The sequence below is a fragment of the Heterodontus francisci genome, chromosome 1, assembly GCF_036365525.1.
Source record: "Heterodontus francisci isolate sHetFra1 chromosome 1, sHetFra1.hap1, whole genome shotgun sequence".
Classification (NCBI taxonomy): Eukaryota; Metazoa; Chordata; class Chondrichthyes; order Heterodontiformes; family Heterodontidae; genus Heterodontus; species Heterodontus francisci.
Genome location: NC_090371.1, coordinates 132,022,979 through 132,043,135, shown reverse-complemented (window position 1 = coordinate 132,043,135; position 20,157 = coordinate 132,022,979). Strand labels below are relative to the sequence as shown.

Below are 20,157 nucleotides of genomic sequence, written 5' to 3'. Positions count from 1 at the left end.
GTGATCCTGTGATCCTGCTCCTCCATTCAATTAGATCATAGCTGATCCACTTGTGACCTTAACTCCATTTTCTTTCCTGCCCCCATAACTCACCTGGAGACAGTCGGGAAAGGCAGTGGCAGAGCAGTGGACCTGTGGGGAAACTACTGAGGAGAAGATAAAGTGAGGCCCCGGCTCAGGGCCTTCACTTACCTGGAGACAGTCGGGACAGGCGGCGGAGGAGCGCTTCACTTCCTCTCAGGAGTCGGCACTCGCTGACTGAGCTTGGAAAAGAAATGTGAGATCACAGGAAAGCTGTAAGTTTGGTGGGTGAGTAATTGCTATTAGGGAGAGTCTGTAAATAGCTAAGTTAGTACACTGCTATTGGGCTGTATGTGTAAAGAGCTGGAAATTAGAAAAGCATAAAAAAATTATAAAATAACCCTTAAGTAGCTACCTTCTTAATTAAGAGATGCAAGTAGAAGAGTGGAATAAGCTGGTGTGTCTACTTTTTTTTAAGTGGTCAGGTGGTAAGGTTTATTGGATTACACAGGTTTAAATTAGTACAGTAAGTGGTGGTGAGGAGAGGCATTCATTAAAAAATATTAATTAAGGAAGTAATTAATCAGTTAATTAAAATGCAATAAGGAGGGAGGGCAGGTGATTTGTTGTTGCTGCAGTATGTGGGAGCTCGTGGACATCAATGTGATCCATGGCAACCATGACTGCAGTAAGTGTCTACGGCTCAATTAGCTTCGGCTCAGAGTTGATGAGCATGAGGCTGAGCTACAGACATTGAGGTACATCAGGGAGCGGGAAAGCTACCTGGATACTTTCTTCCAGAAGGCAGTCACACCCCTAAAGATAGGGTCCTCTGATTTGGTCAGTGGTCAGGGGGTGTGTGACTGCAAGTTAGGCAGGTAAGGTGATCGAGAAGGCAGAAATGGAGGAGCCTTAGCCATTGCAATTGTCCAACTGGTTTGAGGTTCTTTCAACTTGTGTGGATGAGAGCGAGGGCAGCAGGGTGGATGAGCAAACTGACCATGATCCACTTGTGACCTTAACTCCATTTTCTTTCCTGCCCCCATAACTCACCTGGAAGCTATTCAAGTGGGGGGAGTAAATAGGAATGTAGTGGTAATAGGATATAGTATTGTCAGGGTTATAGATACAGTATGCTGCAGCCAAGAGTGAGCCCAGAAGGTTGTGTTGCCTGCCTGGTGCCAGGGTTCAGGACATCTGCTCATGGCTGGAGAGGAACTTGCAGTGGGAGGAGGAGGGTCCAATTGTCAAGGTCTAAAATAGCCCGATCCTTAGTTGGTTCTTCAACGTACTGCTCCAGAAACCCATCTTGCACACTCTATTACCTGAGCCACGAGCAAATTGGTGTAGGGTAAATAAGATTAGAGAATTAAATGCGTGGCTCAAAGATTAGAGTGGAGAAATGGGTTTTGATTCATGTGGCACTGGCACCAGTACTGGGGAAAGTGGGAGCTGTACCATTGGGACAGTCTTCACCTGAACCGTACTGGGACCAGTGTTCTGGTGAGTTGTATAACTAGGGTGGTAGAGAGGGCTTTAAACTAAATATTGGGGGCGATGAATCAAATGAGCAAAGATGTGATAATTTAAAGAGAGGGAAGAAGGCAAGAAAGCAAGATAGCAATAATGGAATTGATAATCTGAGTGTTGCAGGAAGGGAAGATTGGAGGGAAGCAAAACTGGTTACAGGAAGTAGAAAAGTAGTAAGAAAAATTAGAAGACAGACAAAGCGAAGGCGAGCATCAAATAGGATCAAAATGCAGAATAATAATAAAAAGACAAAGTTAAGGGCACTCTATCTGAATGCACACAGCATTCGCAACAAGGTAGATGATTTGAAGGCACAAATAGAGATAAAAGGGTATGATTTAATTGCCATTACAAAGATGTGCTTACTGGGTGACCAAGACTGGGAACTTAATATTCAAGGATATTCATCATTTAGGAAGGATAGGCAAAAAAGGGAAAGGAGGTGGGGTAGCACTCTTAAGAAGGGACAAGATCAATTCATTAGTGAGAGAGGATTTTAGATCAAAGGATCAAGATGTAGAATCAATTTGGGTGGAGCTAAGAAATAGCAAGGGGCAGCAAACATTGATGGGATAAATAAAAGCAAAATACTACAGATGCTGGAAATCTGAAATAAAACCAGAAAGTGCTGCAAATACTCAGCAGGTCAGGCAGTATTTGTGGAGAGAGAAGCAGAGTTAACATTCCAGGTCTGGTTTCAGGTCTGTGACCGTTCATCGGAACTTCTGATGAAAGGTCACAGACCTGAAAAGTTAACTCTGCTTCTCTCTCCACAAACATTGGTGGAAGTTGTTTTATAGGTCACCAAACAGTAGTGGTAATGTTGGACACGGTATAAATCAGGAAATTAGAGGTGCATGTTACATTGGTAATACAGTAAAAATGGGTGAATTCAATTTACATATAGACCGGGTAAACTTAATTAGAACAAAAGGTGTAGAGGATGAATTCCTGGAGTGTGTGCAAGATGGGCTTCTGGAGTAGTATGTTGAAGAACCAAATAGGGATCGGACTATTTTAGATTTAGTATTATGTAATGAGAAAGGGCCAAATAGTAACCTTGGTCTAAAGGAGACTTTGGGAAATAGTGACCATAATATGATAGAATTTTACATTAAGTTTGAAAGTGATCTAGTTCATTCTGAAACTAGGGCCTTAAATCTGAACAAAGGAAACTATGAAGGTATGAGGGACAAGTTGGCTATGGTGGATTGGGAAAATACACTAAAAGGTTTGATGGGAGATAAGCAATGGCTGGTATTTAAATGAGTATTACATAGTCTTCAACAAATATACATTCCTCTAAGACACAAAAACCCAACAGGAAAGATGAATCAACCATGGCTAATGAAAGAAGTTAAAGATTGCATTAGATCAAAGAAAGTGGCTTATAAGGTTGCCAGAACAACTAGTAAGCCCAAGGATTGGGAGCAATTTAGAATCCAGCAGAGGATGACCAAAAAACGGATAAAGAAAGGGAAAAGAGAATAGGAATGCAAGCTAGCAAGAAATATAAAGGCGGCCCGTAAAAGCTTCTTTAGGGACATGAAAAGGAAAGATAAGCCAGCGGAGACAGGAGAATTTTTAATGGAGAATAGGGAAATGGCGAAGGAACTAAATAATTACTTTGTGTCGGTCTTCATGGAACAAGATACAGAAATTCTCCCAGACATACTAGGAATCAAGGAACTAGCGAAAATGAGGAACTGAAAGACATTAGTGTTAATAAAGAGGTAGTACTTGAAAAATTAACTGGATTGAATATTGATAAATCCCCTGGACCAGATGAGCTACCTACCAGAGTGTTGAAGGAGGTGGCTATAGAGATAATGGATGCATTGGTGGTTATCTTTCAAAATTCTATAAATGTTCCTGCAGACTGAAAAGTAGCAAATGTAACCCAACTATTTAAGAAAGGAGTGAGAAAGAAAACAGGGAACTACAGACCCATTAGTTTGACATCAGTAGTAGGGAAAATGTTAAAATATATTATAAGGGATGTGATAACTAGACACTTAGAACATAATGATATGATTGGGCAGAGTCAATACGGATTTATAAAAGGGTAATCATGTTTGACAAACTTGTTGGAGTTTTTTGATGTTACTTGTAGCATAAAATAAGGAGAACCAGTGGATGTGGTGTATTTGGATTTTCAGAAGGCTTTTGATAAGGTCCCACACAGGTTAGTAAACAAAATTAGAGCACATGGGATTGGGGGTAATACATTGGTATGGATTGAGAATTGGTTAACAGGCAGAAAAGAGAAAGTAGGAATAAATGGGCCATTCTCAGGATGGCAGGCTGTTACTCGTGGGGTACCACAAGCATCAGTGCCGGGGTCACAGCTGTTTACAATCTATATAAATGATTTGGATGTGGGGACCAAATATAATATTTCCAAATTTGCTGATGACAAAAAAACAGGGTGGGATTGCAGGTTGTGAGGAGGGTGCAAGGAGACTTCAAGTGGATTTGGACAGGCTAAGTAAATGGGCAAGTACATGGCAGATGGAATATAATGTGAATAACTGTGAAGTTATCCACTTTAGAAAGATAGAGTATTTCTTAAATGGTGAGATGTTGGGAAGTGTTGATGTCCAAAGGACCTGGGTGTCCTTGTTCATGAGTCGCTAAAAGCTAATATGCAGGTGCAGCAAGCAATTAGGAAGGCAAATGGTATGTTGGCCTTCATTGCAAGGGGTTTTGAGTACAGGAATAAGGAAGTCTTGCTGCAATTGTAGTGATCCTTGGTGAGACCACATCTGGAGTATTGTGTACATTTTCGGTCTCCTTATCCAAGGAAGGATAAACTTGCCATAGAGGGAGTACAAAGGAGGCTCACCAGACTAATCCCTGGGATGGCGGGATTGTCTAATGAGGAGAGATTGAGGAAACTGGAACTGTATTCTCTAGAGTTTCAAAGAATGAGAGATGATCTCATTGAAAGTTACAAAATTCTTACAGGGCATGACAGGGTGGATGTAGATAGGATGTTTCCCCGGTTGCTGAGTCTAGAACGAGGGGACATAGTCTCAGAAGAAGGGATAGGCCATTTAAGACTGGGATGAGGAGAAATTTCTTCATTCAGATCGTGGCAAATCTTTGGAATTCTCTACCCCAGAGGGCTGTGGAAGCCCAATTATTGAACATGTTCAAGACAAATTGATAGATATCTGAATTCTAATGACATCAATGGATATGGGGATAGTGTGGGAAAGTGGCATTGAGGTAGGGATGATTAAAGATGATCTAATTGAATGGCAGAGCAGGCTGAATGGGCTGAATGGCCTACACCTGCTCCTATGTTCTGAACCCTTTATTCCCTGTATTTCAAAAATATGTCTAGCTCAGCCTCGAATATATTCAATGACCCAGCCTTCCCTGCTCTCTGAGGTAGAGATTTCTAAAGACTAACAACCCTCTGAGAGAAGAAATTCTTCCTGATCTCCATCTTAAATGGGAGACCACTTTTTCTGAAACTATTTCCCTTAGTTCTAGATTTATCCATGAGGAGAAACATCCTCTCAACATCTACCCTGTCAAGTCCCCTCAGAATCTGTGTGTTTCAATAAGATCACCTCTCATTCTTCTAAACATCAATGAGTGTAGGCCCAACCTGCTCAACCTTTCCTCATAAGGTAACTCCTACATTCCAGGAATCAACCGGGTGATTTTTTTTCTGAACTGCCTCCAATGCAAGTATATCCCTCCTTAAATAAGGAGACCAAACCTGTACACTGATTAGGGACCAAAGAAGGGATGTACACATGGAAGCAGAGGGCATGGCTGAGGTGTTAAATGAGTACTTTGCATCTGTCTTTACCAAGGAAGAAGATGCTGCCAAATTCAAAGTGCAAGAGGAGGTAGTTGAAACATTGGATGGGCTAAAAATTGATAGAGGTATTAGAAAGGCTGGCTGTACTTAAAGTTGACAAGTCCCCAGGACCGAATGGGATGCATCCAAGGATACTGAGGGTAGTAAGACTGGAAATTGTGCAGGCACTGGCAATAATCTTCCAATCCTCCTTAGATACAGGAGTGGTGCTAGAGGACTGGAGAATTGCAAATGTTATACCCTTGTTCAAAAAATGGGTTCAAGGATAAACCCAGCAACTCCAGGCTAGTCAGTTTATCCTCAGTGGTGGGAAAGCTTTCAGAAACCACAATCTGGCAAAAAATTAACAGTCTCTTGGACAAGTGTGGATTAATTAAGGAAAGCCAGCATGAATTTGTTAAAGACAGATCATGTTTACCTCACTTGATGGTGTTTTTTTGATGAGGTAACAGTGTGTTGATGACGATAATACAGTTGATGTGGTGTATATAGACTTCCAAAAGTCATTTGATAAAGTGCCATAGAATAGTCTTGCCAGCAAAGTTGAAGCCCATGGAATAAAAAGGGCAGTGGTAGCATGGATACAAAGCTAGCTGAGTGACAGGAAAGAGAGCAGTTTTGTCAGGCTGGAGGAAGGTTCTCTAGTAGTCAGTACTCGGACCACTGCTTCTCTTGATATTTATTAATGACCTAGACTTAGGTGTACAAGTTCAAAACTTGCAGTTAACACAAAACTTGGAAGCATTATGAACTGTGAGGAAGATAGAAATAGACTTCAAGAGGACAGACAATCTGGTGGAATGGGCAGACATGTGGCAGATGAAATTTAATGCAGAGAAGTGTGAAGTGAAACATTTTGATAAGCGTAACAAGGAGCGGCAATATAAAATAAAGGGTACAATTCTAAAGGGAGTGCAGGAACAGATGTGCACAGCTTGTTGAAGATGGCAAGGCAGGTTGAGAACGTGGTTAAAAAGGCCTTTATAAACAGAGGTGTCGAGTACAAAAGCAAGGAAGTTATGATGAACTTTCATAAAACACTGATTTGGACTCAACTGGAGTATTGTGTCCAATTCTGGGCACCACACTTCAGGAAGGATGTGAATGCTTTATAGAGCATACAGAAAAAAATTATGAGAATGGTTCCAGGAATGAGGAACTTCAATTCCATGGACAGATTGTAGAATCTGGGGCTGTTCTCCTTAGAGGAGAAGGTTGAGAGGAGATTTGATAGAGATGTTCAAAATCATGAGGGGTCGAGAAAGAGTAGATGGAGAAACTGTTCCATTGGCAGAAGAGTCAAGAAGCAGAGGACACTGATGTAAGGTGATTGGCAAAAGAACCAAAGGTGATAGAGGAAAAACGTCTTTATGCAACAAGTGGTTAGGATCTGTAATGCACTGCCTCAGATTATGGTGGAGGCAGATTCAATCATGGCTTTTAAAAGGGAATTTGGATAAGCACCTGAAGAGAAAAAAATTGCAGGGCTACAGGGAAAGAACAGGGAGTGGGACTAGCTGAATTATTCTTGTAGAGAGCCTGCATGGAAATGATGGGCAGAAAAGCCTCCTTCTGTGCTGTAATCATTCTAAGATTCTAACTCAACACTATGGTTCCTGCCCACCTCAAATGCCACCCCCAATCTCTTTGAAGAGACAAAAAAACACACAAGAACACAAGAAATAGGAGTAGAAGTAGGCCATATGGCCCATCAAGCCTGCTCCACCATTCAATACGATCATGGCTGATCTTGGGATTCAATTCCACTTTCTTCCTGCTCCCCATATCCCTTGATTCCCTGCAAGACCAATAATCTATCTATCCCAGCCTTAAATATATTCAGTGATGGAGCATCCACAACCTTCTGGGGTAGAGAATTCCAAAGATTCACAACCCTTTGAGTGTAGTAATTTCTCCTTATCTCAGTCCTGAATGATTGTCCCCTTATCCTGAGACTGTGCTCCTGTGTTCTAGATTCCCCACTAGTTGAAACAAACACTCAGCTTCTACCCTATCAAGCCCTTTCAGAATCTTGTATGTCTCAATTAGATCGCCTCTCATTCTTCTAAACTCCAGAGAATGTAGGCCCAATTTACTCAGCTACTTATCAGAGGACTACCTCCTCATTCCGGGGATCAATTTAATAAATCTTTGCTGCACCGTCTCCAGTGCAAGTATATCCTTCCTTAAATATGGAAACCAAAAATGCACACGGTATTCCAGATGAGGTCTCACCAAAGCCCTGTACAATTTTAGTAAGACTTCTTTAATCCTGCACTCCAATCCCCTTGCAATAAAGGCCAACATGCCATTTGCTTTCCTAATAGCCTGCTGCACCTGCATGTTAACTTTGTGCATTCCTTGTGCGAGTATACCCAAATCTCTCTGCACCTCAACACTTACCAGTTTCACACCTTTTAAAAAATATTCTGCTTTTCTATTTTTACGAACAAAGTGAACAATTTCATACTTCCCTACATTATACTCCATTTGCCAGCTTATTGCCCACTCACTTAGCCTGTCTATATTTCTTTGCAGCCTCTCTATGTCGTGCCGGCATTTTACCTTTCCACCGAGCTTTGTATCATCAGCAAACTTAGATACATTACTCTCTGTCTCTTCACCCAAGTCATTAATATAGATTGTAAATAGCTGAGGCCCCAGCACTGATCCTTGCGGCACCCCACTATTCACTGCCTACCAACTTGAAAATGTCCATTTATGCCCACTCTCTGCTTCCTGCCCATTAACCTATTCTCTAACCATGCTAATATATTACCCCCAACACCATAAACCCTTATCTTACCTATTAATCTTTTATGTGGCGCCTTATTGAATGCCTTTTGGAAATCCAGGTATACTACATTTACTGGTTACCCATTATCTACCCTACTAGTTACATCCTCAAAAAACTCTAATAAATTTGTCAAACAGGATCTCCTTTAGTAAAACCATGCTGATTTGTTCTAATCATATTATGCTTTTCCAAGTGTAATGTTAAGACTTCTTTAATAATAGTTTCCAGCATCTTCCCAATGACTGATCTTAGACTAACTGGCCTGTGTTTCCGTATTTTCTCTCGACTTCCTTTCTTGAAATGTGTGTCACATTTGCCAACTTCCAATCTGACGGGACCATTTTTGAATCTAAGGAATTCTGGAAAGTCATAGCCAGCGCATCCACTATCTCTGCAGCTATCTCTTTTAGAACCCTAGGATGTAGGCCATCTGGCGCTGGGGACATGTCAGGTTTTAGTCCCTCAAGTTTCTCCAATACTTTTTCTCGGCTGATATCAATTTCCTTAATTTCCTCACTTTTTAGCCACCTAGATTACTGCCTATTTCTGGTGTGTAACCTGTGTCTTCTGCTGTGAAGACAGACACAAAATATTTGTTCAATGCCTCTGCCATTTCCTCATTCCTCATGATGATTTCTCCTGTCTCTGCCTCTAAGAGACCAACATCTAGAACCATAGAAAAATTCCGGCACTGAGGGAGGCCATTCAGCCCATTGTGTCTGCGCCAGCTGAAAAATCTAGCCGTCCAATCTAATCCCACCTTTCAGCACCTGGTCCTTAGCCTTGCAGGTTACAGCATCTGACGTGAATGCCAAAGTACCTTTTAAATGAGTTGAGGATTTATCTGCCTCCACCACTGTTTCTGGCAGTGAATTCCAGACACCCACCACCCTCTGGGTGAAAATGTTTTTCCTCATGTCCCCTCTAATTCTGTACCAATCACCTTAAATCTGTGCCCCCGTTAATTGACCTCTCTACTAGGGGAAACAGGTACTTCCTGTCTATTCTATCTAGGCCCCTCATAAACTTGTACACCTCAATTAAGTCACCCTTCAGCCTCCTCTGTTCTAAAGAAATCAACCCGAGCCTATCCAATATTTCCGCATAGCTGCAACTTTCAGGCCCTAGCAACATTCTTGAAAATCTCTTCTGTATTCTCTCCAGAGCAATTATGTCCTTCCTGTAATATGGTGGCCAGAACTGTACGCTATACTCCAGCTGTGGCCTAGCCAGCATTTTATACAGTTCCAGTATTCCATCTCTGCTTTTGTATTCTATACTTCAACCAATAAAGGAAAGCATTCCATATGCCTTCTTCACCACTCTATCTACCTGTCCTGCCACCTTCAGGGACCTGTGGACATGCACTCCAAGGTCTCTCACTTCTTCTACCCCTCTTAATGTTCTCCCGTTTATTGTGCATTCCCTTGCTTAGTTTGCTCTCCCCAAATGCGTTACCTCACATTTCTCTGGATTGAATTTAATTTGCCACTTTTCCGCCCACTCAGCCAAACCATTGATATCATTTTGGAAGCTATCCTCTTCACTATCAACTACACGACTAATTTTTGTGTCATCTGCAAATTTCCCAATCATGCCTCCCACATTTAAGTCCAAATCATTAATATATACTATAAACAGCAAGGGACCCAACACTGAGCCTTGTGGAACATCATTGGAAACCGCTTTCCATTCGCAAAAAAACATCCATCGACTACTACCCTTTGTTTCCTGTCACTGAGCCAATTCTGGATCCAACCTGCCACATTCCCCTGTATCCCATGGGTTTTCATTTTTCTGACCAATCTGACATGCGGGATCTTGTCAAATGCCTTACTAAAATCCATTTAGACCACATCCACTGCACTACCCTCATCAGTCCTCCTTGTTACTTCCTCAAAAAATGTAATCAATTTAGTAAGACACGACCTTCCTTTAACAAATCCATGCTGACGATCGTCTGGCACCTCGCCTGTAACCAATGAGAATTTGAAGATGATCCTCAGCACATCTACTATTTCCTCCCTGGCTTCCAATCCATCCAGCCCTGGTGATTTATCCACTTTCAAGGATGTCAGACCCTCGAGTACTTCCTCGCTCATTATGCTTATCACATCTAATATTTCATACTCCTCCTCTTTTACTACAATGTCTGCATCATCCCTCTCCTTTGTGAAGACAGACAAAAAATACTCGTTAAGAACCCTGCCCACATCTTCTGCATCCACGCATAAGTTCGTTTGTACATTTCTGATAGGCCCTACCCTTTCCTTGGTTATCCTCTTGCTTTTAATGTAGATAAAACATCTTTGGGTTTTCCTTGATTTTACCTGCCAATAGTTTTTCATGTCCTTTCTTTTTATTTTTTTATTTATTTAGAGATACAGCACTGAAACAGGCCCTTCGGCCCACCGAGTCTGTGCCGACCAACAACCACCCATTTATACTAACCCTACAGTAATCCCATATTCCCTATAACCTCCCTACACTAGGGGCAATTTACAACGGCCAATTTACCTATCACCTGCAAGTCTTTGGATGTGGGAGGAAACCGGAGCACCCGGCGAAAACCCACGCAGACACAGGGAGAACTTGCAAACTCCGCACAGGCAGTACCCAGAATCGAACCCGGGTCCCTGGAGCTGTGAGGCTGCGGTGCTTTTCTTATTTCCCTTTTTACTTCACCCCTGCACTTTCTATACTCCTCTAGGCTTTCTGAAGTATTAAGTTTTTTGTGATCGTCATAAGCTTTCTTTTTCTGCTTTCACTTACCCTGTATGCTTCTCGATAACCAGGGGACTCTAGATTTGGCAGTACCACCTTTTATCTTTATGGGGGCATGCCTACACTGTGCCTGTAGAATCTCGATTTTGAATGCCTCCCACTGATTTGCCACTGATTTTTCTTCAAGTAGCTGTATCCAGTCCACTTTCGCTAGATTACCTCTCAGATTTGTAAAATTTGCCTTCCCCCAATTTAGAACTTTTACTCCTGTTTTTATCTTTGTCCTTTTCCATGATTATCTTAAAACTAAGTGTATTATGGTCACTATCTCCAAAATGGTCACCCACTGCTACTTCATCCACTTGCCCAGCTTCATTACCGATGATTAAATCTAGAATTGCGCCCCCTCTGATTGGGCTTGTTATGTGCTGGCTAAAATAGTTTTCTTGAAAGCAGTTCAAGAATTTTGTGCCCTCTGTATCCTTCAGTGTTTTTAACCACAATTGATATTAGGGTAGTTGAAATTCCCAACTATTATTGTCCTATAGTTTTTACACTCAGAAATGTGCCTACATATTTGTTCTTCTATCTCCCTCTCACTAGTTGGGAGTGTCATGAAGACCCTCACCTACCAAGAATGAGGCATATTAATTTCATCATATGAACATTAGTTTTTAAACTGCTGCTGGAGTGAAGAAATGACTTGTTTTACAAGAGAGTACCAGACACTTGGCTGGAAGGACATTTGCATACTAAAGAAACAATGCTTGGAGAGACAAAGACCTACTCCCTGGTTCAATTAACCCAAATGGATTTTGATTACCAGACTTTGAAGGTGTAAGGAAGCTTGCATTCCAGGGTCTGCTGAGATGATAGAATCCACAAAGTAGAAGTGGTTAAACCAGCTAGTCACATGACTAACTGGCTAGTCCAAGCTTTTTGAATAAGACACAGGACAATTTTAAGACACAGAACAAAGAACAAAGAAAATTACAGCACAGGAACAGGCCCTTCGGCCCTCCAAGCCTGCGTCGATCCAGATCCTCTATCTAAACATGTCGCCTATTTTCTAAGGGTCTGTGTCTCTTTACTTCCTGCCCATTCATGTATCTGTCTAGATACATCTTAAAAGACGCTATCGTGCCCGCATCTACCACCTCCGCTGGCAAAGCGTTCCAGGCACCCACAACCCTCTGCGTAAAGAACTTTCCACGCATATCCCCCCTAAACTTTTCCCCTTTCACTTTGAACTTGTGTCCCCTAGTAAGTGAATCCCCCACTCTGGGAAAAAGCTTCTTGCTATCCACCCTGTCTATACCTCTCATAATTTTGTACACCTCAATCAGGTCCCCCCTCAACCTCTGTCTTTCTAATGAAAATAATCCTAATCTACTCAACCTCCCTTCATAGCTAGCGCCCTCCATACCAGGCAACATCCTGGTGAACCTCCTCTGCACCCTCTCCAAAGCATCCACATCCTTTTGGTAATGTGGCGACCAGAACTGCACGCAGTGTTCCAAATGTGGCCAAACCAAAGTCCTATACAACTGTAACATGACCTGCTAACTCTTGTACTCAACGCCCCGTCCGATGAAGGAAAGCATGCCGTATGCCTTCTTGACCACTCTATTGACCTGCGTTGTCACCTTCAGGGAACAATGGACCTGAACACCCAAATCTCTCTGGACATCAATTTTCCCCAGGACTTTTCCATTTACTGTATAGTTCATTCTTGAATTGGATCTTCCAAAATGCATCACCTCGCATTTGCCCTGATTGAACTCCATCTGCCATTTCTCTGCCCAACTCTCCAATCTATCTATATTCTGCTGTATTCTCTGACAGTCCCCTTCACTATCTGCTACTCCACCAATCTTAGTGTCGTCTGCAAACTTGCTAATCAGACCACCTATACTTTCCTCCAAATCATTTATGTATATCACAAACAACAGTGGTCCCAGCACAGATCCCTGTGGAACACCACTGGTCACACGTCTCCACAGACTGCAGAGTTTGCAACTGAACCTGAAACAAGACAGCCTCTCTCCTGGCTGGCTCTCTCTTGCTTTCTCACAAGCCTCCGGACCCACTGAAGACACGTAAACCTCAAGAGAGAAAAGATTCCTACATTGAAACAAGTTAAAGTGTGCACTGGGCCCCGACGAACAGCAAGACTTTCCGGCAACCAAAGACTCAACATCAAACTCAAAGGACTATAACTACCAGATATTGCCTCAAACTTTTCCCTTTTATTCCTTCTATTTTTCTGTCTCTGTCTGCGTGTGTGTTTCGTAATTGTTAACCGAATTAGAGTTTAATAAACTTCCACTTTTCTTACGTAAATCTAAGAAAACCTGTCTGATTTCTCTGCCTTACAATTGGAAGGCAATGAACAAGGATTCACTGACGGGGAGCTAAAAAGTGTTTTAAAATTAAACCCTGTTACGGTTAAACCAGGCAAAGTCTGAGAGGGAACCCCGAGACCCCTTCTCACTTGATCATAACGGGGGTCTATATTACACTCCTAGTAGTGTCGCTGCTCCTTTTTTATTTCTGAGCTCCACCCATATGGCCTTTTTTGATGATTCATGTAGCATATCATCGCTCCTCAAAGCTGTTACTGATTCTATGACCAATAATGATACACCCCCTCCTTTTTTTATCCCCCTCTCAAGCCTGTCTGAAAACTCTATATCTGGGGATGTTGAGCTGCCATTCTTGCCCCTTTTTAAGCCAAGTTTCTATTATAGCAATGAAATCGTGTTGCCATGTGTCTTATCTGTGCCCTCAGCTCATCGGCTTTATTTGCTATATACCTTGCATTTATATAAATACCTTCTAATACTGCCAACCTTCTGCGCTGCACACTTTGCTTCTTCTGTCTTTCAGAATCACTCGCTAATTTTCTGCCTCTGTTCCTTGTCCTGAAAGTGTCCCATTTGAAACTGCCCTCAGGTTCCCATCCCCCTGCCAATCTAGTTTAAACCATTCCCAACAGCACTAGCAAACCCTCCTGCAAGGATACTCATCCCAGTCCTGTTCAGTTATAGACCGTCCGGCTTGTACAGGTTTTTCCTTCCCCAGTACCAGTCCCAATGCCCCAGAAATTTGAAGCTCTCCCTCCTGCACCATCTCTCTAGCCACACATTTATCTGGTGTATTTTCCTATTTCTATACTCACTAACGTGGCCTTGGGAGTAATCTGGAGATTACTACCTTTGAGGTCCTGCTTGCTAATTGCTTTCCTAACTCCCCAAACTCAGCCTGAGGATCTCATCACTCTTTCTTCCTATATCGTTGGTACCAACATGGACCACGACCTCTAGCTGTGCACCCTCGCCCTCCAGAATGCTCTGTAGCCACTCGTGAAATCCAGGGAGGCAACGTGCCATCCTGGAATCACGTCTGCGACCACAAAAACGCCTATCTGTTCCCCTAACTATAGAATCCCCTCCTACAATTGCTCCCTTGTCTTTTCTCCTCCCTCGCTGCACAGCTGAGCCACCCATGGTGCTCTGCCCATGACTCTCGCTGCACTCTCCAGAGGAACCCTCTCTGCCATCGGTACTCAGAACTTAATACTGGTTAGAAAGTTGGATGCCCTTTGGGGACTCCTGCACTACCTGCCTTGACCTTCTTGTCTGTCTGGCAGCCACCCAGTCCCTCTCTGCCTGTGATCGCTTATGTAACGGGGTGACTACCTCCTGAAATGCGCTATCCACGTAGTTCTTTGCCTCGTGGATACGCCGCAGTGACTCCAGCCATCGCTCAAGTTCTGAAACCTGGAGCTCAAGCTTCTGCAACCAGTGACACATCCTGCAGATGTGTTTGTCAAGGACACATACCACAGGAGGCACATCCTACTTGGCCGAGCTACCCTGCCATTACTAAGCTTTAAAAGCTAATTATTGCTAATGTAATAAGTAGAATAACCTTCCAGTTACTCGCCAATCAGCTTCTTCCCCTGTACCGTGGAGGCTGAAAAGGCAGTAAAGGAAGAAACCAAAGAGCACCTCCTTCCCCTAGTCAGTGAAGTCCCTCACACACCAACTCATAGCCTTACACTATGAGTGGATTCAAACAGCTCTTTTTAATTAGTAATTATGAACAAATTACACTAACTAAAAACCTTAGTAGTACTACAAGGTAGCTATTTGAGTGTTTAAAATTAACTTATTTCTCTGATTTTTTAAGCTATTTACAGGCAATAACAGTTGTTACTTACCAACCAATCAGCTTAAGGATTTTCCGTGACGTCACTGTCAGATTCTTTTCCCCCCACTTTTCAACCCAGCCCGCACCCACACAGCCAGAGCCACTGACTGCCACTCTGCTCTTCCTGGTAAGTGAGGGCCTTGAGCTCTGCTCTCAATTTTTTCTCCCACTCCGGTCCCAGTTTCTCCTAGGTCTGCTGCCTGCTGCTTGGCTCTTCCAGGTGAGTGAGAGACTCGAGCCCCACTCCCGATTTTACTTTTACTACACAAGTCCACTTTAGCTACTCGTCCATTTTACCTACTTATTTTATTTTTATTTATTTATTTAGAGATACAGCACTGAAACAGGCCCTTCGGCCCACCGAGTCTGTCGACCAACAACCACCCATTTATATTAACCCTACAGTAATCTCATATTCCCTATCACCTCCCTACACTAGGGGCAATTTACAACAGCCAATTTACCCATCACCTGCAAGTCTTTGGATGTGGGAGGAAACCGGAGCACCCGGCGAAAACCCACGCAGATACAGGGAGAACTTGCAAACTCCGCACAGGCAGTACCCAGAATCAAACCCGGGTCCCTGGAGCTGTGAGGCTGCGTTGCTAACCACTGTGCCGCCATAAAAGCTCTTACAATGTTTTTATATTGCTGGCTAGTTTATTCTCATGTTCTATTTTTTCCCTTGTCAACTTTCTGGTGGCCCTTTACTGGTTTCTAAAACACTCCCAATTCTCAGACTTGCTACTATTTTTTGCAACATTGTAAGCCTCTTTTAGTCTCATACTCTCTTTAACTTCTTGAGTGAGCCACGGATGGGTCTTTCTTGACAGGTTTTTGTTTTTGAAGGGCATGTACTTTTGTTGAACCTTTTGAATTGTTTCTTTAAATGTTTCCCACTGTTCATTTACTGCCATACCATCCAGTCTATTTACCCAATTAATCTTGGTCAGTTCTCTCCTCTTACCTTTGTAATTGGTTTTGTTTAAGTTTAAGATTCTTGCTTGATATTGAAATGTGTCACTTTCAAACATAATGACATTCAATGGTGTAATGATCACTATTTCCCAGTGGATCTTTCACTATGACATTGCTTATTAATCCTGCTTCATTACACAATACGAGATCGAAGATAGCTTAATCCCTAGTCGGTTCTGCAATGTATTGTTTCAAGAAACTGTCACGAAAACATTCTACAAACTCATCTTCCAGACCACTGTTGCCAATTTGATTGTCCCGGTGTATATGCAGATTAAAGTCCCCCACAATTAATACATTTTGTTTTTAACACACTCCAGTAATTTCCCATTTAATGTTCTGTCCAATATATAACTACTGTTAGGGGGCCTGTAAACTACTCCCACCAGTGCTTTCTGTCTCCTGCTATTCATAATTTCCACCCAAACTGATTCTACTTCATGATCGTCTGAGGCCAGATCCCTTCTTCTTAATGTCTTTACATCATCCTTTACTATCAGGGCTACCTCTCCTTTGCCATTCTATCTGTCTCTCTGAAATATTGTGTACCCTGGAATATTCATTTCTCCTTGTAGCTATATGCCGGTAATGGCAATTAGATCTAGATCTACCTCTATTTGTGCCACTAGTTTATCTATCTTATTACAGATGCTTCATGCATTCAGATAAAGGAACATTGTCATTTTTTTTTAACCTCTGTATCCTGTAATGACCTTATTTGCTGACCTACAATTTTTGTTAAATTCTCTGTCCTTTCCTGTTGGGAGTTACCCACAGCACTATCCTTCTCCGATGCCCTGACTCTTCTCTGGATTTCTAAAGTTCCCTTTACCCAAACCCTCCCCTTTGTTAGTTTAAAACACTGTCCACAGCCCTAGTTATGCGATTAGCCAGGACACTGGCCCCAGCCTGGTTCAATTGAAGCCTATCCCAACGGAATAGCTCCCACTTCCCTGAGTACTGATGCCAGTGCCCCAAGAATCGAAACCCCTTCTTTCCACACCACTCTTTGAGCCGCACATCTTTCTCGAATCTGCTCGACCCTGTGCCAATTTGCACGTAGCATGGGTAACAATCCGGAAATGATTACATTTGATGTTTTGCGCTTTAGTTTGGACCCTAATGTCTCAAATTCTCTAAGCAGATCATTTTTGGTTCTATGTCATTGGTTCCCACATGGACCACGACAACTGGATCTTCCCCATTCCACTCCTGGTTCCCCTCCAGCCACAAGGAGATGTCCTTAACCCTGGCACTGGGCAGGCAACACAGCCGTCGGAGCGCCCGGTCACAGCTGTAGAGAACAATCTATCCCCCGACTATACTGTCTCCTATCACTACCACATTGCTAAGAAACAACTTAGGAAATTTATGAAAAAAAAACACCAAGAAATTTCTCTCCAATCTCCAAACGTTATCAAATGAGTTCCATAAAACCACGATGACGAAGTGACACTACCTTCTATATTAAATATGTTTGTAATTCTCAGGTTCTCATCTAAATAAGCACAGTGGAAATGCATTGTGAACATGCTGACAATTTATTTCAGTGACCCTACACAAAAAGTACTTCCTAGTTCTGTGCTTGCACATCATATAAACCGAAGTGATATTGGACAATTAAAGTCAACTATAATGTCCCTGTTATTTCCGCATAACTAACTACAGCAAAAGTGCAATACAGCAGTTTAAATCTGTTTCCATCAACGAAGAAAACTTGCCAAAGTTGTTGAGAATAAATCTGAAAAATATATATATTAAAGGCAGGAATTACATGTTAATCATTTCTAAGTGGGGCTGAACTCTGACCAACCAAATGAGCATAAATGTTCACAATGTCACTTGCCATATCTATATAGCACATCTGAAATATAATTTTTAATCATTTATTTTTATGGCATCACTAATAACTTCCATTCCTAAACTACAAATAGTGTGAAGACTGTATGTGATAAGTAGCATATTTTATCTAAGCAGAAAAAGCAAAATAGCTATCAGGAATTATAATGGAAGACCTGACATCCTTACTGCTGGGGTCTGAATTCCACTGTAAAGTGAAGATAAAGGTGCATTTAGGGTTGTTGGTTTCTGAGAGCAGTGTTCTACCAGCTTTCTGGTGCCATGTTCTTCCCCCACCCCTTATCCAATTTGGATACAAGCAGAAGCAGAAATCCAACAGCTGTTCATGCTGAGAACAAGAAGGCCTGCCCTGTCCCCAAACAGCAGGATTCCAGGTTAAGTTCCACTCCAGGACTTGAGCATAAAAATCAAGGCTGACACTCCAGTGCAGGATTGAGGGAGTGCTGTATTGTTAGAGGTGCTGTCTTTCGGATGAGATGGTAAAGCAAGGCCTCCTCTGCCCTCTTTAATGGATGTAAAAAGACCCAATGGCACTATTTGAAAGAAGAGCAGGGGAGTTATTCCCAGTGTCCTGGCCAATATTTATCCCTCAATCAACAGTTTGTGGAGGTTTGCTGTGCACAAACTGGCTGTCACATTTCCTACATTACAACAGTGACTACACTTCAAAAAGTACTTCGTTGGCTGTAAAGTGCTGAAATGTCTTGTGGTTGTGAAAAGTGGTATAGAAAAAGAAAGACTTGCATTTATTTCAGTTGCACACAGTAAAAAAATATCTTAAGGTTTCCTGCATCTAGGATATTGAACTCAACAATCATTGTGGAAATGGTTCTCACTTCTGCTTTCCCAACGATTGAGAGATACATAGAGATACAGCTTTGAAACAGGCCCTTTGGCCCACCGAGTCTGTGCCGACCATCAACCACCCACGATCTAAAACAGAGAATGTAAGATGGTACGTCTACTTCCTTAAGCCCCTTACAATTCTTCCTGTGATGGACAAATTCAACATCTGGCACAAGTGGATCTTGCTGCTGATACATTAAAGAGGGGAGAAATAAGATAGGTTACCAGGTGTTAGCACCTCTCCTGCTTACCAATAGAAATACTGTGTCCAGTTTATTTTGGTTAGCTAGTCATCATTTAAAATAGTTCACCATTTAGATACACAGACTAGATATCACAATCAATAGCACTGCAGTACAGTTAACAATTGTTTATTGAAATTGTACATCTCAATTTGAATTTATTTCGATTTGACAATATATTACAACAAAATAAGTATTTTTGAAAAAGTCATCAGGTAATTTACATTGTGTCATACAATGTAATAATTTTACTGTATTGGTCTTGATTGTGGACAATGATTTGAAATACTTCACTGAGCCCCAAGAACCATTAACATTAGCAGCTTCCAGTAATGAGTCAAATCAAGAGCTCATACCGCAAGTAACTAAATGCATAATCTAGAAGTACATCACTTCCAGTTACACTGTCCATTGTAAGTGAATATGGAGACTGACAATGCATTTTTCTACAAATGCAACACTGATAAAATTTCTATACTTTACCATGTCAAAATGTATCAAAATTGTATTCCTTTGGAAGCGAAGGGTCTGATGATATTAGCTTTCTTCACCAATGACATCTTACATAGAGCAATGAGATAAATAACCAGGTTAAGCAGAAAGGAATGGATTCTCCATTTACATTTTACACTATTTGTCCTTTTGTCTCTTTAGTACATTTATGAAGGCATCCTTTGGTATTTCCACATTGCCGATCTTCCTCATTCTTCTCTTTCCTTCAGCTTGCCTTTTCAGAAGCTTCATTTTACGAGTTATGTCCCCACCATACTGAAAATAATAGAAAGAACTTTTGAGCAAACCTGCAACAATGGTGGGGAAAACATATCCATTCCTGTATGTAACAAAATTGATGGTGTTCTTTATACTCATATTTGTGATTTCATTACAAATGATCAATCAAGGAAATCATTCGCCACTGTGTCTGTTTTCAGACCAGCTGCTTGAAATGATTAAAACAAAGCAAGAGAGGATGGAAAAATATCAACAAATGTACAAGCATCTATGATATTTAGGATTATACACCGATTCAGCACAATGCTCCTCCTTTCACCTTAACCTTTAAAATATGGAACGCATCTTGTTGTTCTTTTACAATTTGCAAGAAA

General features: G+C 41.8%; 1 protein-coding gene across 3 annotated transcripts in view; it reads right to left on the bottom strand.

Moving 5' to 3' along the window:
- Positions 1 to 19,164: 19,164 nt before the first annotated feature.
- Positions 19,165 to 20,157, bottom strand: part of guf1 (GTP binding elongation factor GUF1) — a 194,013-nt gene continuing 193,020 nt past the window's right edge. For all 3 annotated transcript variants that reach the window (XM_068036092.1, XM_068036073.1, XM_068036102.1), the window contains one exon: positions 19,165 to 19,819. In XM_068036092.1, coding sequence (XP_067892193.1) covers positions 19,682 to 19,819 — 138 coding nt within the window. In that variant the 3' untranslated portion in view covers positions 19,165 to 19,681. The remainder of the gene's footprint in view (positions 19,820 to 20,157) is intronic.